At 40.2% G+C, this 25929-nt stretch overlaps 2 protein-coding genes across 3 annotated transcripts in view; one reads left to right on the top strand and one right to left on the bottom strand.

Moving 5' to 3' along the window:
• LOC113990034 (dentin matrix acidic phosphoprotein 1-like) overlaps positions 1 to 18043 on the bottom strand; it is a 31323-nt gene extending 13280 nt beyond the window's left edge. Inside the window, exon 1 of the mRNA XM_039391004.1 lies at positions 18023 to 18043. The gene's annotated coding sequence lies outside the window, so the exon portion shown is untranslated. The remainder of the gene's footprint in view (positions 1 to 18022) is intronic.
• On the top strand, positions 7134 to 24914 carry SPARCL1 (SPARC like 1). 2 transcript variants are annotated; one of them, XM_027725025.2, is made up of 11 exons: positions 7134 to 7342; positions 12890 to 13007; positions 13135 to 13188; positions 15825 to 17009; positions 17698 to 17767; positions 18415 to 18533; positions 19131 to 19251; positions 20075 to 20211; positions 21950 to 22098; positions 23017 to 23165; positions 24474 to 24914. In XM_027725025.2, exons 2-11 carry the CDS (start codon positions 12954 to 12956, stop codon positions 24500 to 24502), a joined length of 2067 nt encoding a protein of 688 aa, XP_027580826.1. In that variant the 5' UTR covers positions 7134 to 7342; positions 12890 to 12953; the 3' UTR covers positions 24503 to 24914. The 2 variants fall into 2 exon arrangements, with proteins under 2 accessions (XP_027580826.1, XP_027580825.1); XM_027725024.2 differs by lacking the exon at positions 24474 to 24914 and having other exon boundaries at positions 23017 to 23197.
• The last annotated feature ends 1015 nt before the right edge of the window (positions 24915 to 25929 follow it).

Raw genomic sequence — 25929 nt, 5'->3', positions numbered from 1 at the left:
AACATTAGAGGTGAAAAAAGTAACTTAGAGATTACATGGAATATCAGCAGCAGAACCAGGACTGGTTTAGCTGCACAATATCACAGTTGGGTTTTGTCAATTCCTGAGCATCAGGAAGCCAGCACTAGAGCTGAAACAAATCACAGGCTATATGGAATATCAGCAGCAGAACCAGGACCAGATGGCAGGAGATGTTGATACTCCATGCTAAGACCATGCTGTTCCTGAATCAACAAGGAACAGATTAATTGGAATGTTGCACAATTTTTATGTCTCCTTATGGACGAAGGCTTCACTTCTTGTCACAGAATCAATTGGGTTGGAAAAGACTTCTCAGATCATCAAGTCCAACCTATGACCCAACACCACCTTGTCAACTAGTCCATGGCACTAAGTGCCATGTCCAATATTTCCTTAAACACCTCCAGGGGTGGTGACTCCACCATCTCCCTGGACAGCCTTCACACTTTCTGTGATGAAATTCTTCCTAATGTCCAATCCCCTGGCGCAGATTAAGACTGTGTCCTCTCATCCTGTCACTAGTTGCCCGGGAGAAGAGGCCAACCCTCATCTGGCTACAGGGTATTTGTAGGGAGTGCTTAAGGTCACCACTGAGCCTCCTCTTCTCCAGGGTAAACAACCCCAGGTCCCTCAGCCACTCCTGGTAAGATCTGTGCTCCAGACCCTTCACCAACTTCATTGCCCTTCTGTCATCACCAAAGATCACAGTGCTTATTAAATAAACAGCCTTTACAAACTCTTTTGTAAGTCTTGACATGCTTTTTACATCAGATTCCTCATTACAAGTGGATATGGATTTTTTTCCAGTTACATTTGCTTCATGGTGTTCCCAAACAGCTGCAGAGCTGCTTAATGTAGCAGTCAGGTTCCAAATCTAATTAAATGGCACCTATTCATAATATGAAATGTTTTACCCCCTGCCTTGCCACTTAAATCCATCTAAAAAGTCAGAGTACTTAAAGCAAGTGTTCAACAGAATACCAGAAACGAGGAAGATAAGCCACAACGTCTGACGCCATTCCGACATCAGACTCCACTGCATAGCTGTCTGATGCTGTGTTACACCTCCCCAAAAGCCTCTGACTGCAGTGTGTCTGAAATGATTAAGAGAAATAACCACCTGCTCTTGAGCCACACATGGAGACTGCACGACTTGTGCACCATGAGTGCTTTCGGTAGAATTGCTCTTAAAATACTCACACCAACCTCCATCTCTATGTCTCGCTATTAAAGCAAATGCACACTTGAATAATAGGGCAAGACAAAGCACATCTCTGGAGTCCCAAACAGAAGGGTTCAGGTACAGATAAGATCTTTCCAGATTTGAGCCATGTCTACCTCTTGCTGGCTTAAGGGATCTTCCTGCTCTTTTTACCTTCCTCTTTTTAAGAATTTGGTCTACAAAACAGTTTGAACAATATAGACCGTTAGCTGAGTCTGTCTGTCTGAAGGGCAAAAATAGCCATCCCTCAGTCTGAGCTTTAAAATAGCTACTCCCCAACGGGATTCAAATGTTCCCCGGCTGGGAAAGATGTTTATTTATCTCCCTCTTTTTTAAACATTTAATTTCAACTTATGTAGGCCCTGTGGTCAAACATGACACAGTCCAACACAGCAGCTCACAGGAGACAGGATGAGAGTCTCTAATACACTACCTGCATCATGCCTTGGAAGACAAAGCCTGATATAGCAGCAGCACATGGGCAGCCTTGTCGGAGCCTTGGCCCGTTTTGGAGTCAGTTCCCGAACATCCTACAAGAGCTACTCGTGTCCATACATTCAGGCAACAAGAGTCCTGGCTGGCACTTGTTCTCTTCTCAGGCATCATGGAAATAACAGGCTGAAATACATTCAGTAGGACGTTTAATACAGGTAGAACAAGAAATAAAGAGCTGTGATATTAAAAAAAAAAAAAGCAATATAGGGTTTTGACAAATAGAGATTTCTGAAGGATTGGAAAACGCCATGTAATAAAATAAAGGAATTGTAGTGTGCAAGGAGACAGAACTTCTGCTATCTGGAATAAAACACTGGTGACAAGGGGCTCCTGGATTAGTGTAAAAGATAAACTATGCAACCACATAGTCTGTATGGCTGTTGAATGTGTTTTTAGATGCAGAACTGACCAAGTAACAGGCTAAAAAGAACACATAGGTGGACTTTCAACTTAGTGTTTCTGTGAGTTTTTAAGTATTTTTAATGATAGGCCACACTTTTATGAGATTTTTCACTAAAAAACCTCTTAAGAGATAACTCAGTTTCAGCTCGTATGCATTTGTTATTATGCTTCGTCTTAAGAGATGATTCCTAATCTTGAAAGAACTCAGGGCATTGCTGGTATCTAATTGAGAGGGGCAGCCTTTAGAGCCAAAAAAGCTGTGCCAAAAATTAGTTTTCCAGAGTATAAAAATTTTCAGTCCAAATTCAGTACAAGGAGCCTCCAGAAGGCAGTAAAATTTCCTTTCTTTTGAGGTGAAACAGAAGAAAGGAGTAATGTATTGAAATTACTTAGTTCAGAGGATGTAATATATATTCATATATGTACACACATATGTATTATATGTGCTATAATTACCAGTGGTTTATTTTCAGTAGATAAATTAATTTACAAAGAAACGTATCCAAAAATACTTGGTCAAACTTCTTTATTAGAATCTCTATCATGAGACACTTAAAGAGCCTAAACTTGACTTAAACTGATATTCTCCTGCCTCCCTAAGGATAAGGCACAGAAAACCTCTCACAATATTCCTTTGGTGTGGCACAACTGAACAGAGCTGATCCAAGGCACCAGTTCCCTCCTGCCCCAGCAGTGTCTCCAGCCCGTTTTTCTACCTGGCTAACTCTTCAGAAAACTAAACTCCCCATGAAATGCTTCTACGGTCCACATGAACCCTACTAATTATTTCCAATAGGAAAGGGCAAGCAGTACTTGCCAACATTCCCAGTGGGAGTTGCTGTAGGCTATGATTTTTGAGAATCTAAGTTATTTATATAGTTATCTAAATGAAGGCCAGGTGTCAGAAAGACAAATTACTTGTTGGTAGAATTGCCTTATTAAGGTTTAGGGCCGGACATGCTTCAATGACCTCAGCCCAGGGAGAGGTTAACAAGGCTTGGGAAGGAGGATGTATCACTCATAGTGGGCACAAAGAATGCAGAATTTATGGGTCACAAGGACATTTGGCAGAAGTGCCAAGATAAGGAAGAAACTAATAAAGCCAACTCAGTAACTGCCCTGAACCAGCTCCGAGTGGGTAAAAGGTAATTCCGGCAGGGGGAGATGGCAACCACTGACTGAAGAAACCCGGTGACCCAAAAGAAGAGAAAGACTGAGCATGTGGACTAATTAGCATGAGAAGAGAGACAATCATTAACCAACAGAAGACGGAACAGTAATTACTAAGAGAACTATGTAACTTGTAACCCATGAACATTAGTGCCCTTGTTTGCTAAAATATATAAATAGTGAAAGGTTTTGGTAGTTGTCTGCTAGCTGTGTGGATTTGCCACCCAGCCCCCATTTCTGTGCAGAACTGTAAATAAATCAAATACCTCGACTCTGTGTGTGGATGGACCTCTTGCACATCAGCATTGCATGGTCTATCCTGGCTTCAGTCAGACTTTAATCAAACTGTTTCATGTCTACCTGTTGTTTTGTAGTTCTTTTTTTCCCCTCTCTAGTAAAAAGAGAAAAAGTATGGACACATAAGCTAGGTACTATATCATTGATATAATAGCCAGTGTGTACATTCATGGTTTTTTATCTACTCTAAAAATCCCATTTGAATTCCAACTTGCTTGCATTTTTTTGAATTTGGGGTAAAGCATATTTGAGGAAAAGTCAAACTTTATTTGTGAATCAGAACTAGCATTGAGGTTAAAATGTAAAGTACATTTTAAAAATCTGTAAATTGAACCCTGCTACGTGGTCTGGAGGTGGATGGCTCAACACCACTCTCTTGTGGGCAGAGACCTGAAGGCTTCTGGCTGGACTGAGCATGCAGATGTGCAGACAGCTCCAATAATAACAAACATCTTTTCAGTTTAACTCTGTCTCCCCCCCAGTCATTCATAGCCCCAGATCTTTTCTGCTAAGAGTACACAAGGAAAGATAGGCATAATAATAAACATAATGCAAAATTCTCTGAGCTTTTGCTCTTCTTCCTTTGTTTAAAGTGTCTGTTTACCAGCTGTCACAGTGAGGCACAGATAAAACAAACTTTTTCACCTCCCTGTGCTCATCTGTCTTCTTTCTTCCATGTTTTTTTTTTACTATTTGCTGCATATTCTCCTTTTAACTTTCCTGTTCATGTAGGTTTTTTCCTTCCAACAGCCATACTCCTCCTCACTGCAGGTTAGACTTACTGGAGACCAGCAGATAGTTTTCACCAGTGAGCACTCGTTGTGCCAAAAATTACTCTTAAGGAGAACACCATATGTCCAGTTTTCCCACCATGCTGCCAGATAATGCATGACTTCATCATAATAGTGTAGGCTGCAATTAAAGAGCCAAAGTCTAAAATGAAACTGGGCCTTTCATGAGAGGTACATCAATGATTGCACAGCACAGCAACCAAAATGGGACCCACTGATGATGAAGTTGCAGTGATCCATCAGTATAGGTTGATGGAGGCTATGTGTTGACTGCTGTCCAAGGGCCATGCAGGGTTCAGGCAATTTGGGAAATATCTGGTCTTAAGTACTTAAATTGGGCTTCAGTCCAAAGCCTACAGAAATGAGAAAGTGTCTCTCCACTGACGTGGTTGCTGAGATGTGTCCCACATTTTTGGATCCAGCACACAGGCTACAAGCACAGCACTGAAATACAAATGGAAACCAAAGCAAAGATCAAGCCAGGATATCAGGAACTCTGGGGTAATACTGGTATTAAATGAATTCATGCTCTTCTATTGTTGAGCCAGAACTGATGCAGCCATATACTTCACTAAGAGATCACCTAGCTGTAAAACACACTCATGCTCAAGTCCTTCCTTCCAAGTAAAAGAGAGGTGGGGATAGGATACCATTATCCTGTTTCCAAATGAAATCCTCTAACAAGTCATAACAATAATTTCTAGGTTGCAGCTTTCCAGCACAGCAACTACTTGGCTTCCACACTTTACCACGATGGTGCAGCACCTTTTTCTGGTGAGAGAACTACTAATCTATCAATGAAAGGATTTCCAAAAAGCACCCTGCCTGACACAGTGGGACTGGCTAAGGACTGTAGCACTGGTACTGATGGCTCCTAGACAAGCTCAGGCCTCCTGACGACACTTGGAAAACAACCAGAGATCTTTTCTCAGCCAAAGCATTTTGTAATCAAGCACAAAAGCAGAAAATTTGATTCAATGAAACATTTCACAAATATTTAACAGCTCTGATAAACCAGATATAATCTGAAAATCTGAAAAAGAAAATGTTTCCTTCCCATCACCCTGTAAGTTCCAAGAAAGCTGTTTAAACACAGAAACAGGCAAAGCCTACAAATCACATAGTTTTTCAAACTCCTACAAATTTCAGCTTCAAGTTTCTGCACAGTTCTTCAGAGTCTCACACTTTCTGGATTAACAATTTCAAGGCAATGTTAATAGCCATTTTCTGAAAATCTTATGAGAAAAAGAGTTGAACCTCAGCTAGCATAAGATTAACATTGATGTATGTGTTCTAATTTCTGGGAAGCCACATGGATAACTTCTATTAGCTGAGAGTCCATGCATATCTGGAATATTTAAAAATCACAGGAAAACCATTTATCTTTTGTCCCCCAATAAAGATAATCTGATAGTACAACACAGCACAAAACAAAGTTTTGAATAGATAAAACAAATCATCTTTTCTGCATGCACAACAAAAGAAAAAACAAACGTGAAGTTCTGAAATATCCCCGCTCCTTTCAGACACTGACTGGCTGACAGACCAGCAGAATTTCAACTCCAATAGGCATGAATTAGTTTCCAGGCAAAGAAGCAGAGATAAAAGAGAAAGGGATTTAAAGAATTTCTCATGGGGTTTTGTCAAAGGTTTTTTTTCTGCTTGGTCTACAGAGAGAGGGCTCAGCTGTGATTTCAGCCTCTTTTTTTTTTTATTAACTATAAATTTCAGAGTTGCCCACGTAAAACACGGTCAATTTTTGTACATTTCTCACTTTATCTTGTCTAATTGCCTCCCCGATGTCTATTACCTTTTTGGATGAACAGAGCAGAAGCCAGTCAAACTGTAATTTTACAAAACCACATGATAAAACTTTATCCAGAGTGACCGAATTTTCAGCATTTGCACTACAATTCTTACCCATCACATGGTTTATTTCACTTTACTTCAACCTCTCTTCCAATCATGTCAACATAATATGGAAAGTGTCCTTCTTAGCAAGACATAATATTGGCAGAATGGGAAATTTGAGGCCAGACCTGCTGACTTTACTCCATACAGCACTGGAAGGGCCTCTGTTCTCGCACTGGTACATCTGCTTCGCTATTTCTGATCTGACAATCTCCCAGAGAGTATTCCAGTTCAGGTGGTGCATTTTATGGAATAATGGAATGAGAAAACAAAAAGAAAGATTCAACTCATTAATCTTTGCAAAACGAGAAGCCTCTGCTGCAGGCAGGCACCACTGGTAGAGGTTTTTCACACTTTTCACCAGCTTGCTCTGTACTGTTGCTATGGCAGACAGGCAGCACAGCCATGGCAACAGCTTCAAAACAGCAAAATCCTAAGAGTTATGCAAGATTCTCCAACCAATGCTGGTTTTTACATTTTTAATTTAGGGATTCTTCCTTCTTACAGGCTTACATGCATCATGTACAGTATTCTGAAACAACTCGGAGAAGTTAACAGGGACTGGCATCCCCTGTGCTTTACTGTCCCCCAGGCCCACAGTATGACTGGCCCAGATGATCCCTCAGTTCAGCTCTTCTGGGGCCAGCTGATGCGGCAGAAACTGTCACACCCGCTCCCCTTGGCTCCCCTCCCCGCTAAAGACTAAATATGTCCTTCCCACACAATGGCTGAGCTCCACTGGCCCAGAGCCTGTGAACACTGAATGGTCTTTCTGATTCAATTAATTCAGCAGAATTACACCAGCCCATTACACCCCCCGCTTCATCCCATGGAAGCCTAGGATTCCTTGTTTCACCAAGACCCATAGAGTATCATCTTCCTTCATTGGAGCTTACAGCACAACACACTTGCTGAGAGGGGCCCTTTCAGACACCAAAACACTTCTCAGGAAAAGCAGCAACATTTTGCAAGGCTCAAGGATTTCCAGTTCATCAGTGGCTAGCCAAGAAGGAGCACCTCTTCTACTGCTATGGTACTGTTTCTTCTTTATTTTTAGTTAAAGCCTTAGAATTCCTTATATCTAACCCTCTGCAATTTTTTCCCACTTACCATGAAATAGCTGAAGCTTTGTACAGTATCATCTGTTTTAAGGATAACTCTTTTCAGACTGTCTAGAACAGAAATAGATGTTCCTTGTAGGAGAAAACACTGTATAGTTAGTGTGTTGAGGAAGACCTTTATCTTACTGCTGGAACAATTATTTTTCCAGTGGCCCTGCAAAGCAATAAAGCATTGCTTTGTGGTGGCCACCAGGAGTCAAGCAAAATACATACCTCTTTCAGAAGCATATAGTCTTCCTGCTGAAAGCCACAGTGCAACCTGATTTCCCAACACTTGTCCCAGTCTCCTCAAATATCCATTTAGGGACAATAGACAAGGCAAAAAAAATAGTTTCACTCTTTTTTTCCCGTACTGGAGAGGAGAGATAGAAACTGTGGCTGGTCTTGGAGGAACCTTTTGAAAACGTGTTGGTAGATCTAGTGAAAACATGTAGCAAATGTAGTCCATGAAAGAAATGCAGATTCTGGGAGATGACGAAACCCACCAACTGATATAGTGATAATTCTGGCTACTAAGTAATTCTCATTTTGACCCTTCTCAAATTAAATCAAAGTAGCTGATTTTGATTTGATCTGGTCTTAAACTACACAGAGCTCTGAAAAAAAAACCCTAAAACTCTAAAACCCCAGATCTCAGAATGTAATAAAATCAAACGGTAGAAGGGAAGTGCAAGACATCAAACAAGTACATTAAGTTAATGTGAACGGTTTATCTGAAAATTGTTTTAACATGCCCCGAAATACTGTTGGTTTGGGGTTCTTTTTTGCATTCAGCCATCAAAGACTTATGCCTAACAGCTTTTGCACCTGTAAAACTGGTAGCACCAGGGGGATCAATGCTCATTAGCAGCCATTTACTGGTACAGAACTAGTAGAATATTTAATACTTTGGTATTTATTTTCTTATTACAGTCTCTTCTTTTACTCAGACAGATACCTGCCTCAAACTCTGCCTTTTAATTTTATATGTGTACACACATGAACCAGCTTATACATGTATGTCATAGTTATGCACACACGCTGTCACGAGGGCTTTTGAAACAGACCTAGACACAGGAATGTGCTATACCAGTTGCAATTTAAGAGTATCACATGTACATTTTTGTTATGGAAAGAATAGACATTGCATAGAGAATTCTCCCTCTCCCTACTGATGCATATCACCTTATACACAGATATTTGTACACAAAACTCTATCCACTCAGAAAATTAGTGCTGTAATCAATACCCGGATACCAGGACTGTAACAGCATTTATCAGTGAGGATATGGGCAACAGCATTTCTTGCTAACAAGCTTGACGTAGCACCAAGCAGAGACTTTTTACAATAATAAGACATTCAATTCTATTGCAGTCCAAAAAAGTTTCAGTGTGGCAATTTCAAAAAAAAAAAATCACATTGCACGCTTTCTCAATTATACTTTGGGGATATAGGAATGAAAGCTCAATTTTGAAACTTCTCTATCATTTTAATAATTATGAAAATCATAGTGTCTTAAAATATTTCACCTCACTCAAAATTTCACAAAAGCTCAGCCTCATGAAATGAGCATTCATATCCATTATACACAGTCAGAAACTGAGTTCCAAAGTTGAACCATTGTACTCCAGATGTGTCTTCTAATGCCAGACAACATCCATGCTAATCAGTGATGGCAGCAGATTGGGCAACTTCATCTTCTAGAGTCAAGTCCAAGGACAATAGCCTATGCAGAGCTTTCTGCCATTGCTAGAGCTGGAAGTAGGTCAGTCTTCATGATTTCTTTTGTTAAACATGAGGCATTTATCATCTCCAGCCACAGCCTCTGCAAGTTAATCACTTCTGAGTAGCCCTTCAAAAAGCGAGAGAACCCGCTACGTTGCAGTCACATGAGGTTTGCTCTTTCAGTTGATGACAACAATGCTGAATCAGAAACAAAACCAGCTGCCCACAAAAGCTGCTCTATCACACCCCTCCTCAGCTGGACAGAAGAGAGAAAATGTAAAGTCTTGCAGGTCGAGATAAAGACAGGGAGAAATCTTTCACCAATTACAGTCACAAGCAAAAATAACTTGAGGAAATTAATTCAATTTATTACCAATCAAATCAGTGAGAAATAAACCCAGATCCTAAAAGACATTCCCCCCACCCCTCCCTCCTTCTTGGGCTTAACTTTGTTCCCAATTTCCCAGTGGCACAGGGAGACAGGGAATGGGAGTTCTAGTCAGTTCATTACATGTTGTCTCTGCTGCTTCTTTCTCTTCAGGGGTAGGACTCCTCACACTCTTCCCCTGCTCAAGCGTGGGGTCCCTCCCACAAGAGACAGTCCACCATCAACTTGTCCAATGTGAGTCCTTCCCACAGGTTGCAGTTCTTCATGAATGTGGGTCCCTTCCATGAGGTCACAAGTCCTGTCAGAAAATCTGCTCCAGTGTAGGCTCCTCTCTCCACAGGTCCTACCAGGAGCCTGCTCCAGCAGGGTAACAGCCTCCAGGGGTTGCAGGTGGATCTCTGCTCCCCCATGGACCTCCATGGCTGCAGGGGCACAGCTGCCTCACTGTGGTCTTCACCGTGGGCTGCAGGGGAATCTCTGCTCCGGTGCCTGGAGCTTCTCCTCCCCCTCCTTCTGCACTGACCTTGGTGTCTGCAAGGTTGTTTCTCTCACACATTCTCACTCCTCTCTCCAGCTAAAGTTGCCATGTGTTTTTTCCCCCCTCTTGTTAGATACAACACCCCAGAGGTGCAACCACTGAGGCTGATGGGCTCAGCCTTGGCCAGGAGTGTGCCTTGTCTTGGAGTGCTGGCTCTGTTGGACATGGGGGCTTCTCACAGAAGACACCCCTGGAGCCACTGCTACCAAAACTTCGCCATGCAAGCCCAGCACACCTAGTTAGCATTGCTTATTCAATACCCCAAAGCTGAAGTATTGTTAAATTCCTCATTTCTTGGTCTAAAAAACCCATCATAAACAAGAAATTTCATATTCACCTTTTGGCTAAGTTTTCCTACAGATTCTGCTGCAGAGCGACTTCTCTGAATAATGACTTAATTTCTCCAGGGAGATGTCTCCTGGCTTTTAAAAATAGCTTCTTGTGTATTCTTTCTTTAATGACAGTACTATTAAACATATATTACAAAAGCTTGTTTTTAGAAATTCTCTTTGGTAGGAAAATTTTGGAAATTAAAGCAAGAATTAAGTGTCTTCCCACTTAGATTGCAGTGTAAAAAAAAAAAGTCACAATGTGGACCCTTTGATCATATGACAATTAGCTAATGTTTAATTTCTTTCATCACCATCACCTTAATTGGCAGATATTACATACCACCTACAAGAGCTTTCCCATTTCTGCACCTGTTCAAGCTAGCTCTTATATCACTTCTGCAAAAACTACTTTCCCTTTCTAGCACTGAAAGGCTAGATGAGCAGATATAAAAATCCCATTGTCATCCATTGCCATGAGCCACAGGCTTGGGCTGTAGGGCTTGCAGGAAATGCTCCTTGCGGGTCCGCCACAAGGTACCATCTAAACCCCAAAATTCATTGCTCTGAAAAAAATGGGAGAGGACACTTATTGCATAGGAATTGATATTTCTGCCATAGTCAAACAGGCAAACCTCATGAATTAACACTGGCAATGCTACTTAATGTTTGGAACAGATTATCCTACTGAAGGATGTATTATAAATCCTTGCAACTCCTTTGGACTATTGTGACTAGAAAAAAAAGATGCTCACATAGACTACAATCCTACTTGTTCAGTGTGGTCAGGCTTCCCTAGTAGTTCAAGACTTATGAGTTTCCTTTCTTCCCACTGTGGGCTTGTTACTAAGAGGAAGAAATGCAAAAGCCCTGTCCTGCCACCTCAGCTCAGATTTATTCAAACTACTTTTTCATTATTTGGGCAAAGGTGGTAAAGGCAATTTTACAGACAGTGGCACAAACCAAATTAGAAAACTGCAATTATAAATAAAATCCAACATGCAGAGCTTTTAGTTTATAGCTCTCAAACTAGTTTACCAAAACAAATATGACAAATGAGAATTTTAGAAAAAGAAACTTAGTTAAGTGACATGCCCAGAGCTGTGTTGCTCACCAGGAACAGAAAGAAATAAGAATCAAGCCTACCTGACATTCAAATACTTCTTTCCTCAGTCACTTGCCAGGCCTTCAAAAAGCACAGTATGCAGTTTTTAGGGTTACACATGAAATCAGATTATTTCCCTATGTTTCTGGCAAGTTGCCTGCATAACCCTCAGTCTAACAACACTTGCCTTGATCTGAAGTGACTGCCCATACACAGCCCAGTGAGGCATTTTGCACATGCTCGTTAATGGCTTTTGTTGTATTCTGCCTTTCCCTCTGAAAACATCCTAAACAACTAACTGCAAATGCCAGAGATAATAGATAATTAGTTAAGAGATAATTTAGAGACTAAATGAGCTTACTGCAAGAAAAATGGTTTGCATACTAGATATGCCCCATTAATGAGTATTTTGGTCTTCATTAACTAGAAGATATTGACATTAAATCATGTATAACACAGGGATCTTCTGAAGTGTACACTTCAGATGACAATTTCCAAGAAAGAACAGACACTAGAATGAGAGCAGAAACAGAAGCAAACATCCCTCTGATTCTGTATAAATATAAAAGTAATTTAAAAAACCCAACCAACCAACCAAAAAAAACACAAACCAACAAACAAACAAAACAAAAAGCCAACAAAAACCTGGAGAAATTAAAAGGAATGAGAAAGCAACACAGTAAAAAAAAAAAATAGTGGAGGGTAAACAGAACCAATATGACTTGTTGATTTTTTATTTTCCCAGTGATACACCTACAGCCATAGGCACTTCCAGTTCATGTGCTCTGCAAAGTAAGAAAATATGCTGGTGACATGTGAGGAAAAAACAAGTTGCCTGTCTTTCACTCACATGAGGATATAAGCACAGACTGAAGAAATTCCTAATGCACTGCATGGTCTTCTGCCACACACACCACTGTGCAGCAGAGTTGGGTTCGTGGTATCCAAAGTAGGACTGTACCCCTTTGTCAAACAGCCTGGACAGCAATTCTGAGCTTTGAGACCTGCTGAGCAGAACTTCACCAGTAAATTCTTCCTACTGCAGACACAGAAGAGGAGCCTGGAGACACCTTAGCCATAGAGATGCCACAAACAGGTCACTGTCTCAGAATTACATAAAAAAGAGACTTATTTCACAAAGTAGTATCTCAGAGGAGTGGATAAATATTTACAGGGCTGAACCTATGTACATTCATAACTCTGCCTTTCAGTAACACTACAAGAGTTTGTGAACACAGCTACAGCTTAAGTCCTGTAAAAGAACTAAGACCAAAGTGTCCTCTAGTTAAGCTGATCTAACACCTGAGTTTAGAGGACACTACACTGCTTCCATCAGTCATTTCTAGACCGTTATACCCAAATCCTAACTTTTTTTCTTTTCATGTTGTTTGCAGAAAGGAAAACTCTAAACCCTACCACTGTACCATTAACTATTGTCCTCTACAAGATCTGAAAAACATGAAGGCTGTAGCTCTCTTCATTTGTCTTGTAGGATCAGCTTTTGCTATTCCAGTAAGTTCTCAACATGCTATTATTACTGGGCACTTAATTTCCCATTCTGTGAATACTCTGTGTTATGCCATTGACTTATACAAGATTTTTACTGACATGCAGATATTAATATATTTATCTATTTTAGACCCATGCCGTACACCACAAGCTCAAAACTCATGGACAGAAAACTCCAGAAAAGGTACTCTTCTTGTTCTTTAAACATTAATAGGTAACTTACATTATTCATCTCAAATAAAAAAACACATTAGCACATACGTAGTGGCTGGCAAATTGATTTAGGATAAAAAAATTGTAGGCCCCCTCACCTCAAGAATTAGTACCAAACAAGTCATGCCTTGCATATTAAACAGTTATAACAGGACAAAAAGGAAAGCTCAAAATGGAAGTTTCCCTTATTTGAAATAAATTACCTTAAATGAATCCCCACAAAAAATCATTACCCGTATTTGTACAGGCAACAAGCTCCACTGACAGTTGAAATTGCGGTTTTCACAGCCCCAGTACACAAGGAAGATGCAATCCCCAATTTATCACACCAAGTGATCATATATGGGCTCAAACACATAAGAATTTTAGCCACCATATGCTCCATTATTCACAATGCAGAGCACTGGGTACAGCTCATCTTGGCAAAGTACACTGTGGCTAACAAGCCACATACACAGCCCTGATGATAATGAGACAGATGATTTCAGCAGCCCTCCCTATGGCACATATGTATACTAATGACAGAGCCCTCAGTTTTGCATTCATGGCTGGCCCAAATTAAAATTCCTTTTTACTGCACCATTCTGGTGAGCCTTTGTGGTTCAGCCACAAAGGGCCTTGGCTCCAAGCCACTGGATGTTTTGGAACTACCAAATTCAGAGCGTGGTCTATAGCAAAAAATCCAAAATCCCAACTCTGGTGCTAACCCTTTTTTTTTTTTTTTAATTATAAATTATATCCCACTCTGTACAGCTTTCCCGATTGCATTTCCTATCAATCCAGATTGTGCTCTGCATTATGAAAAACAAAAAATTAACTTTTCCTAAAGAAGTATCCAGCAGAAGAAATTATGGTATAAGCACTAGCCTACAGCTGTCTCCCAGAACAACTCACAGAAGACACTTGCATCAAAATAAAATATTGCAATAGCCAGTGAATCGTCAGCTCCAAGCATATGCAACACATAGCAAAGGCCACCTGTCCTCTAACATTAGCTAATCACAGCTACAGTGACTGAAATTTGCCCAATGACCTTTGCAAGCAAATGAGTTCTAAGAGTTGATTAAATTCAGGGGACAAAAGTATAACAAAAAGTAGCATCTGAAAGCCACATCCAGGCACATCTCTGCACTAAGGTTGTGGTGCACAGCCAGGCTTCCCATCAAGACATGAGCCAAATCTTTCCCAAACTTCTGCTTGAAATACAGGTACTCAAAATAGACAATCTTAATGATAGATTGGTCTGGTATTTTCTAAATCTATAGAACTGGTAGCCCTTCACAGAATACTGCTTTTTGCTAAAACTTAACAACAACAACATGTTGTACATAGCAGTGCCCAAAATCACATGTAAAAAACCACTGGTCTCAAAACTTAATTTTCAAAAGTTTTAGTATCAGCTTGAGATGTTTTGCTACACAAAGATCACTTTTTGTAAGGTCTTCTAGAATAGTGCATTCAATTTGGAAAAGCTCTAAACTGAATCTCTGTTAGATTTGAGCAAACATGCAATCTTTCCCTGAAAAAGTTAGAGCTGGAACTTTTCCTGCATCAGCAAATTTACCAGGTAAAAGACAAAAGTGTAAAACATTTAGATACCACTTTGATATTAGGAAATAGGATATAGCTGATCTGCCAAGAGCCAAATTAGTATTTCTAATCCTACCTTTAAAAAAAAAATCTGTGTAAGTATTTCTTAGTGGAGTGTTTGTTCCCAAGCAGTGACGAGACTGCCCAAAGGAAACGCTATTCCAGCAACCTGGACGCCAAGAAGGATTCATTTTCATAAATAAATCCCCCAAAAGCTTTAAGAAAAATCAGTATCAAGTGCTATAGTGTTGCAAGCAATAAGCAACACTGAACATCAATAGGTGTTATGCAGAAATACACTAGTCATTGCTGCTACTGGAAGTGCCTGGACTCACCCAGCAGCAGAAAGGTAATTGCTGCAGTAAGACATAACAGTCATTTTAGTACCTGTTTTCTGCTCGATCACTTGAACCTTTTCCACTGAAGGTACTAGTTTTGCTAGTGGCTTGACAGCATAAAAAAAAGCCACTCAAACACCTATGACTCCTGCTAATGAGCTTATGACAGTCATTGCCACCAAATACAATAGTTCCTGATGAATTCAGCTAGGAAGCAATGATCTATCAGAGTAGACAAATACATTGATTACGAAGTAGTTACGATGCAGTGCTCTCCTCAGCAATTACTATCAAGACACCTTGTGAAAGGTGCTCTCTCTTCCCCTGCTCTTCTTCTCCCAGGAGATAAGCAATAATTCTCTCACTGAGGTAAGTGATGATTACTGCAGCCTACAAGTGCCTGGAGTTATGACACTGAATTACTAATTAAGCATTTTGAGATTTCATAAGACAACATACTCATTTTGTGTACTGGGCTAGAGTAAGAGGAACATATACAAAGAAAACAAATAAAGCCAGTGTCATGCTTTGCAATTCAAGGTAAAAATAAATAACACTCTACCAACTTCAAATAAATCCTAAAATTTATTAATCTAGTTGTTAATTTTTTCTCTCTTTTTTTTTTTTTTTTTTTTTTTTTTTTTTTTTTTTTTTTTTTTTTTTTTTTTTTTTTTTAAAGATTGAAGATTTTCATCTTGAAGCCTCAAAGGAAGAGAACACAGGTGTAGACACCTTTGTAGACAAAGGTGATTCGCTGCCCAGTCACAGAAACTTAAAACCAGTGGTTTCAGTACCAGGGATCGAGCACAGGGATGAGCCCCATACCATTAGGAAACACGGAAGAACTGATAGTGAGCATCAAGGGAAAAATAGCCTAAAAAGCATCAATTTCCTTGCACTGCACAATAAACTAGGTTTGGCTTCTGATAATCAGGACAGTGACTCTGGGAGCAGCGGCAGAGAACAGCCCAGCTCTGAGCACTACCAGCTCAGGAGGCATGAGAAACACGGCAATACAGCCAACCAACACCTTACAGGCAACGCCAAACACCCAGCGGGCGCTCTCAGTCTTGATCGTGAGCATAACATGTGGAAATACAACAAAAATACAGTTGGCCTGCCTGAAAAAAGCAGTGAAAGCGATGAAGAAGAAAGCATGGAAGAAGAAGAAGAAGACGAGGAATGGGGTGAAGAAACTGATTACAGAGATATGAAGCATGAAGGCCACCAGAGAAACCAAGACGACCGATACAAAAGACAGCAGAATGGAAACAGCATGCAATCTGATGAAGTCCTGAGAGACTCCAGCCGACCAACCCGGATGAGCAAGAGACACGGTGAAAAATTTGACCTAGAGGAAGAATTGAGGGAGAACGGCCAAAAGAAGCCCTATAAAGAAGAAATCCCCCTCTCTCAAAAAAAACATGACGAAGATCAGGATGGCAAACTGGAAAGTCAGGAGAGAAAAGACAATATTCAAGTAAACTATCAGAATGATCATGACACAGTGGTGAAAATACAAGATACAGAGGACAGTAATGATGACGAGGGTCATGACAGTGGTGATATTGATCGTGAGGAATATCCCAGCAATACCTGGAAAGAAGCAGCCTATGAGGAAGAGGAGAGAATCCAGAGTAATGACCAGGAGAGTACCAGTACTGAGCATGAAGGGGAAGGAACCACTGAAGATGATGCTGCTGTTCACAGAGAGACTGAGGATTACCAAAATTTCAAGATTAAAGGACTTATTCACTCTGAACCAGATGATTATGATCATGAGTCACCTAATTCTGACAGCAAGCAACAACTGAAAATGAGTAGCTCTGTTCAGATCGTGAATTCAATGGAAAGTGAAAATAAGGTAAACTATCTTTAAAATAAAATTGAAATACTACAAAAAGGGGGAAAGGGACCAGTTCCAAATTTAAATTCCTGGTGACTGAAATTATATTTTTGAGAAAAGCAGGTGTAATAACTTGTTAGTATGCAGAAGTCCAGCTCCCCCTCTATTCACTTATTCATCTGGTTCATCCTGTGTCATTGCACGTAGGGCATTTAGATGAATTGTACCAGAAAGGAAGTGAACACAATTCATGCAAGAGCTCCAGCCTTGATGGGCTGTGTAATGCAACATGCAAATAAATATGGATACACAGATACAAAACCTGAAACCTAGTCTCATCTTACTAGGACAGTCTGTTCACTCCTCTCTTGCAGAGATTTTAAACACTGCTATACAAAAGTGAACAGCTTGGAAGGCAGGGCTAGAGTCCACAGAATAATTATGAGAAACTCAAGCGTTACTGAGTTCCTGTTTCTCCCTTTCCACCTCCTACTTTATTTATTTCCCCAAATAACAAGAGCACGTTAATACCACCAGAGGCTTTATGCTCTTCTCACACATTTTGCATAGCAACCTCTCTCTGCTGCAAGCAGGGCAAATTGTGCCTCAGTCAGCTCTATATTTGGACCTGAAAAAATTTTGTCCAAGTATTCTTTTTCTTCCCAAATTTACCACAACTTCTGTTTATGCCTCTGTGACTGTACAGGTTAAGACTCCGGGCAGTTCCTATGGTGAGATGAAAAGTGTCAGCAACAGGACTGAGAAGGCTCTCCTGGGTAAGCCCCAAGCAAAGCCATCCTGTAACTCCTAACTCTCTGCAGCTGGGGAATCTGCTGGTCTGCATTTCTTTTCTGCCTTTTGCAGCACACAATTTCACATGACTGAACTGTGCCTCTGCATAATCCTGCATCGCGGTTACATTCCCAGAGTATCCCCCTTCCACACACCCTTGGATTTAGTTATTTGTTTGTGAAAAACATTTGTAGACAGTGCACAAATTTTTGGGTCAGTCATACAGAGATGGGACTTACCTTGCACTGAAAGCTTTCAGTTTCAGAACAGTAGCTTGAATTCAGCTAGGAGTGGGACAAATGCCAGTGCTTGATTCAGCAAAGACAGATGGGATATGTCTCACAAGGAAGCTGGAAGTGAATGTCAGTCCTTAGAGAAGAAACAGCTTTTTCTGAGAAAATTATTTTCCCAAACATTTCAAACCTGGGACTGCTAGAATTCTCACCAAAATCCTCACTTAAAGTTTGGCTTGATTTATTCAACACAAGATCCAGTTTAATTCTAACAAACTTAAAAACGCACTTGACTTCTTGGTGAATATTAGACTGTACTTTGCTTCAGTAGTATCTGACAAACACTTGGCTTCATCTCATCATCCCTAACAGTTGCTCTTTCTTACTGTGATTGCTAGACCCATGTCGGAACTTCCACTGCAAAAGAGGTAAAGTCTGCCACGAGGACAAACAAGGGAACCCCCACTGTATTTGCCAAGATCCTGCTGCTTGCCCTTCCACCAAAGACTATGAGCATGTAAGTATTTTATATAGTGCACAGCACTGGAAAAAGCCAACTAAAGTGTTTACAACACATTCCCCCTCCTATTATTTAGAATAATTCTACCCTAGAAGCATGCGAGTGCATTTGAGTGATTTCAATAATTGCAAAAGTCAGTATAAAGTACCCAAACTCACTGACTTTGGCTCGAGGGTAGTATGAACACGTGTAACTACACAGTAACTGATTTGTTTCACTTGGTCTCTCAGGGATCATAGCTTTTCCCTGTCACTAAAAGTTCTATTTATCCGTTTGATGTTTCAGAGCACATGCTGAGTACTCGTACATACTGAGTGAAATAATCCTGTAGCATCTCAAACTGTATTACTAATGCACAAAAAATAAATTCAAGTGTTTTGGAACTGGGTGTGTTAAGTGCAGATTACTAATCTTTATGTAGGCATCCAACAGCTACGATTTTCAATACTTCTGATCACACGTATTCCCTGTGGGTATTCACAACTGCCACACCATATGTTAATGATACTTTTATTATATACACCCATATGAGGGCAATAATTTTTCTCAACACAGTGGTGGTGGGAGTGGTTTTGCTTTTCACTTGTCCTCTAGGTTTGTGGTACGGACAACAAGACTTATGATGGCACATGTCAACTCTTTGGCACCAAATGTCAACTGGAAGGCACAAAAATGGGACGCCAGCTGCACCTAGACTATATGGGCTCCTGCAAATGTAAGGCTTGTTTTTCTATGAAGCATTCACCTAGGTATAAAGAGCCAGTAACCTTAACCATTAGCCAGCCCTAAATTACCTTTCTTCCTGTGCTCTGCCACTAGTGCATCAATTATCTGCTAATTAAGACATTCAAACCCTAAACATGTCTAAAAAGTCACTTTTCCCACACTTGAGAGTATTAAGCATTGGAAACCTAAAGACATCTCTCCTATGTTTACTCCAATTTGTTGTCAACCTGATCTTCCCCCTGCACTGTCTTATATGTTCCCATTGCTATAGCCTCTGAATATTTTTTTAATAACTTGACCAGAAAAACAGTATTTACAGAGTTAAGAAATGAAAATGTCCAGTCCAAACACCCCTGACAAAAAACCCCAAAACAAACCAACCAAAAACCATCAAAAAACCTATTTATATGTCAAATGCAGAAGTCAGATCTAAAAGCCAGAACCGATTTTCAAGCTTATCAATTGCTGTATATGGTAGGAGGAAAGTGCACTCCCAGCCAGCATATTCCTTTGATTTCAAAAACTCTGCTTTCATGCAACTGACTGATAAGACTTTTACTGCACAACTATGCTCAGAAGCTCCACAGATATATAAAGGTTGTGGCTTGCACAATTGGTTAAGCACGTGCACCAAAGAATTGTATATATTTGAACTCGTTAGTTGCATTCCCAATTTTATGTATTAACAGCTCCATCAATTTTACGTTTAACTGGAAGTTTGATAGTGAGAATCAAATCTAACTGGGCTCAGAAATGCTCAAATGGGGACTTAACAGATCACCTGCTAACAAAAGCTTTCCTATTTGGCACAGACATCCCCCCCTGTACTGATTATGAAGTGGATCAGTTTCCCCTCCGGATGCGAGACTGGCTCAAAAACATCCTTATGCAATACTATGAACGTGATCTGAACACTTCTGGAATTCTAACTGAAAAGCAAAGGAATAAGGTCAGCAATCCTTTTCAAATAAGACCATGAAGTTACATTGTTAGAACTGGACTAACCACGTGAAAAAAAAGTGATTCACATCTCACGAGTTCTCCCATTTCCTATGAGCACACTCGTTCTGGTTAAGGTAATGTAGACTCAATTAGATTCACAAGCTGCAAAATACACTTACATGTCCCTTCACACTCATTTAAGCTGAGTTATGACATTTCTGTTAAGACATTTCTTCTAAGTTAAGACATTTCTGTTATGAATGTCCCTCTTGTCTGTACAAATGCAAACCAAGTGCATTACTTTGAAGTTAGTGTCTCCAGACAACAGTCAGACAAGTCAGAATTAGGGCACACTTAGATAAATATCATTTGCTTGAGAAGGCATGAAACAGCTCTTGTTTAGGGAAGCTTTGTGACAAACCTCTTGGAAAGATCAACTAATACATGGATAAGGATAACCAAACACATGCAGTCAATGCCATTTTCCAAAGGACTTGACGAAACTAAGCAGCCATAAGTTGGTCTACTTATGGATGACCAACCAATTAAAAGACAGGATAAGAAGGAACAGCCAGGCCAGAGCTCACTTGTGGAGTTCCACAAATTGAAAGGATTTGTGTCATACAGCTTTCCTCAAGCGACCTGGAAGAGGAAGGTAGGGAACAATGCAAAGGAAGGAAGGACTTTGACTCACCATGAAGAAAACTGCACAATGACCTCATGAGACTGAACCACTGGGCAGTCACACACTAGGATTTGAGACAGAATTACAATACAGAGTTTAGGTGACTTTTGTAGGGGTAGAGGATGCCTGCCTTGGACCAACCAGAGTTAGCTTCTCTTCTGTTCTCGAGACACACCTTGTACATGGCCATCAATACAAAACCATATCATTACCTGATATATATACCATTAACTCAACAGTTAATGGTATCGTTTGCCCTTTCTAATCCAGTCACATACACTAACCATCTCCATCATGATATTCAAGGGATATAAAATTACATAAGTCTGACATTCAGTTTTAAGAGAAAAGAGCTGCTTTCTATCATCCAGTAGACCTGCAACATCACACTACGTTGGCTTACAGTGGATTGAGCATCTATTGCCATTGGGCCAATTTTTTTCAGGGAAGGATTTATGTCAAGTGAAATGGTGACAGTAGTTTGTTTTTGAAGATACAGATGTCATAACTGCCTAAAAAGCCATTGTTTAAGTTAAACCAAGACCTGGGCTGCTCTAACTCTGAAGTAGGAGGTACATGCAGTAAGTCACAGAATATTTATACAAAATATGCTTAAGCAACATCAAAGACTACTTACACACTTACTAAGAGGGACATGCCCAGAATATCTCATACTAAGTGGTATGAATTAGATGATTTCAGAGATTATTTCACACCAAAACCGGAGTTGCTTGCCACAGGACAGAATATGTGATTACACTGGTTTAATCTCCTACCAGCCTGAAGCTGCTGCCCCCAGTAGCTGAGTCTGACAATTGAGCCACAGGAATTTTACTTCCTTTCTAGTTACTACCAAAGTTGACAGGGACAGCAACAAAAGTCACCTGGTCTACCTGAAGCAAGGTTTTCATGCTGTGTATAGTCACAAACACTAAAACTCATTTCCCCAGTGGTATTTTATCAAGTTTCATTTCTCAGAAACATCTCCTTGCTGGATAGTTCTCTTCAGGGCAGATCTTCATCCCTAAACAAAAAATAACAATTTCTGCATTGTGTTCAGGTAAAAAAAATCTACCAGAATGACAAGCGCCTTGCGGCTGGCAACCACACGGTTGAGCTGCTCCTGCATGACTTTGAGAAAAATTATCACATGTATGTGTATCCTGTGCACTGGCAGTTTCATCAGCTTGATCAGCACCCTGTTGACAGGTAAAAAAAAAAAAATCTTTTTGGGTTCAGTTCTGATTTGCTGTTTAAACTCAGGCTGTTTTAGTGTTTCTCTAAACCACTCAAAGGATTCTGTACATATAGAACCAGTCCCTCAGATCTTAGAAGCCAGCATCCTCCTCTTTCTAACACAGAACTTCTTCCCTCATTGTTTTCCTGCAGTAATGTCTTAGGTCAGAATTTGCTATCCTCTTGCCTTGCATAATCCTGTATTACACTCTGTAAGTTCTACAGAGTCTTAATAGCAACTAATGCCCTGAACCAGGAAGAAATCCTGTTACTACTGAAGCTAGGAGCAACAGGCTAAGTACAAAGGACAGAGTCCTGTCAGTACTAATTCACTAGTGAGGTACCCACAGTTCTCAACTACTACCACAGTTTAAGGAGCAGATATGTAAGACAACACCAGTGTCACAGTTCAGAGGAAGCTCACAGCTTCTGAGAAGACCCAGATTTCAGGCTTTTGGTCATATCACTTGGTGATGGGATCCATTTTTCAAAGCTCTAGGCTCTCAATACCTCATGACAATCACACTCACTGTCTTCGAACATAGCTAAGTACCTTTGCAAGCTTGATCTCCTGAGGATTAACAGCAAAACTCCATAAATGATGAGTTTTGAGCAAGTCACTACTTGTCATACTAGTAATTACTACACAAGGAATACTTGTTTGATAAAACAAAACTTAACAAACAAATAGCAGCTAAAACATTTTAGATTATTGGGTATTATATATCATCATAATGACCTGGGACAGATTCACTTCAGAAGCACAATAGAATCCACTGGGGTGTCTCTGATAAAGGCACTGTTGATGTCTTCTAGCAGCTTAGATCCTCTTTGATAATCCTGATGATTTAATAATGAAATACAGCTCTACACACCTGCTCTTTCTTTCAGATTATTAACACACTCAGAGCTCGCGCCTTTGAGAGCCTCCCTGGTTCCCATGGAACACTGCATAACCCGTTTCTTCCAGGAGTGCGATGGAGACCAAGACAAACTCATTGCATTGAAGGAATGGTGCCACTGCTTTGGGATTAAAGAAGGTAAACACAAACGAACAGGCAGATGTGCCTGACAAAATGTTCCTATCAGGACTAGGTACGTTCTCAGATCACAACGTGAGGCAAAGAAATTGTAACCAGAAGCTCATGGCTACTGTGCTGAGAGGCAAATAGAACAGTAATGACAAGACAGCAAAAGGGGCAAGGTTCTACATTTTTTTCATAAAAACAGGAAAAAGGTCTGCCTCTCTAGAAACACTCTATTTTATCCTTCAGTGCCAAAGGAAAGGTTAATTGAGCTTGCACTTTTAAATCAGTGGTCAAAGCATACTGATTGAAAATGCATTTAAAGATCTCAAGCCAAGTAGGGAAAACAACCAAGATCTTTCACTGATCAAGCAGAGATTGATCAAACTCTAGATTACAATACACAACACAGATGCTCTCATCACACTGTAGGCTATTTCACCTAACCTGTCGCTTGCAACACGTGCCCACCAGACTGCATGCAACAGGAAGCTTAGGCAGAGGCAGGGACAATTTCCAAATCCTAAACAGGATAGGCACATGTTTGGTTCAGCTCAATCCACCTTGAGACTTCTGTAGGATAGTAAAAAGTTTGGTACTACTGTGCTGGTGATACCTCTAAAATTAGGCAGCAGCTGAACAGAAGCTGTCATGATAGTAATTTGAGATTTATGAGATTACCGCACTCAACATAAGGCATTCTTTCACAATCTACCTTCTTCTGATCTAGCCCTGAGTGATAGCTGGACAATACTGCCAGCCACTAAGTAAGGGTTAAACAGGTTAATCCCAGAAGAGTTATGTGACAGAAGGCATTTGGCTAAATATTCAGACTGAATAAATGTGTTCAAAATCCTACTAGTAAGTCCCTAATTTTAAGGGGAGGCTGATTCTGGTCAAAGGTCAGATACACAAAGGCTTCACTGTTCCTAGAATTTTTCCAGCTCTTCTGATGACAATTTAGCAGTCACAATACACAGGTGGAAAAAGCTGCAAGAATTTATCTTAATACACATATACTGCTGCCAGTGTTTGCTCATTCCCAGGGTCAGTCATTCATGAAGAGGGAGGTGGAAGGCATTCTTGGCTCACAAATAGATCAAGGAGACCTAACACTAGAAACAAGAAAGCACCATCAAGAAGGGTCTAAATGAATGGCTCTTAAGTATGACAGCAGCAACCATACTTGTTTTTTGACAGGGACAGCATTCCCCTACATGAATCCTCTGAAACTTTAGTGTACCAATTTATTGATAGTGATACAGCACAAAAATGCCTTTTCGGCATAAAATGTTAATAACACTTTCTTCTTCTTTGTTGCAGAAGACATAAATGAAAATCTGCTTTTTTGAGCCTGGCTGAGCAGATTCCCAGTGCTGCACTGAAACTGGTGAAATATGTGAACCCTGTCTATTTCTGTTATTAACAGCTTCATAGCTTTCAAGACAAAGGTGGTGTAAGGTTCACTGCATTCTTATCAAATAACACAAGTGCAGAAGATTTCTACATTCATTAACAGCAGAAAAATTTAACTACTCCAGCTGGCTCATAGCTAAACAACCAGTGTTTGCCCCTACATGTATCCATGATCTCTCTGAACCAGTAAATAGTACTAACCTAAAGACTGACCTGTTCACAAAACTCTTCAGTAGAATTATAGAATTTAGATTTTACCGTACACTGAAATGGGACTTGTTTCCTTTATTTACTGTATTGTCAGCTTAACATTCTGCATAGAAGTCTCAAATAAAATGTCTACCTAGATATATGGTTTTTGTCAGAACTTTGTTAAAGAAAAAGTACCAAGGCAGTGGAAAGGTTCAATGAAAACTTCATTTCAGATATAAAGGAGGAGAAGAAATAGAGCGTAGATCATACACGCCAATCCTGAACCCAAAATTCAGTAAAAAAGATCAGCACTTTTCAGACACTTCTTCCCCTACCTCTTGAAGCACAACAGTAACAGTACCAATGCCACACAGCAGAACTCCTGCTGACAAACTCTGTATGAGCATAGTGAGTGTGGATGCATATCAAGACAGCTTAGCAACAAGTCCACCATCACAAGCAGCAGAGGATATCACAGCTCCAACACCTCCTTATTCTCCTTAGCAGACACATTCTTCCTTCATCCCCCAGAAGCACCAACTAGTGCTACCATTTTTTTTCTGAGAAAAAATGCTAACTATGTCTTTCACCATCTCCCATCTCTTGCTGGCCTCAAGAGAGGCACAACTGAAGCATAAAAAAGTCAGGACAGGATGAGATTATTCCTGAATCCCATTAACTCTGTGATTTTATTTTTAAGCACTTCACTGAAAATACTCCAATCAAGCTCTGCTTTAACGAAGAAGCCCCAAATGCTATTCCTACAAAGGAAGGTCAGAAAACACATTTCACCTGAACCATGTCGCCTTTCCAATGAAAAGAATATAGGATTCAGAAATGCTATTTTGGTAGCTTAAATAGTGGAAGTCCCCAAGCTACGATTATATTTAACACAGGAACTTCTTACACAAACCAAGGATTATTTCCCAGAGAAACTGGTTCCATTGACAATTTTTCCCATGAGCCTGACTTTTTGCTCACTTCACATTCTGTAACAACACACAGAAGTGTTAGCAGCATAAATGCCATAGAAGGCCCACATCAGCCTGCAACTTACTCACATTACCTAAAGGCTTAAATTCACAAGATTATACCTTAAGGCTGCTCCTTCCAATGATTCTGTTTATGGTACAGTCTCCCCAACAGCTGTACTGCCATAAACAGTGGGAAG

Source organism: Pipra filicauda, unplaced genomic scaffold, assembly GCF_003945595.2.
Source record: "Pipra filicauda isolate LSUMZ 115617 unplaced genomic scaffold, ASM394559v2 scaffold8_size5757611_pilon, whole genome shotgun sequence".
NCBI classification, from domain to species: domain Eukaryota; kingdom Metazoa; phylum Chordata; class Aves; order Passeriformes; family Pipridae; genus Pipra; species Pipra filicauda.
Note: the sequence above shows the minus strand (reverse complement) of the source record. Positions and strands in the feature narration are given on the sequence as shown.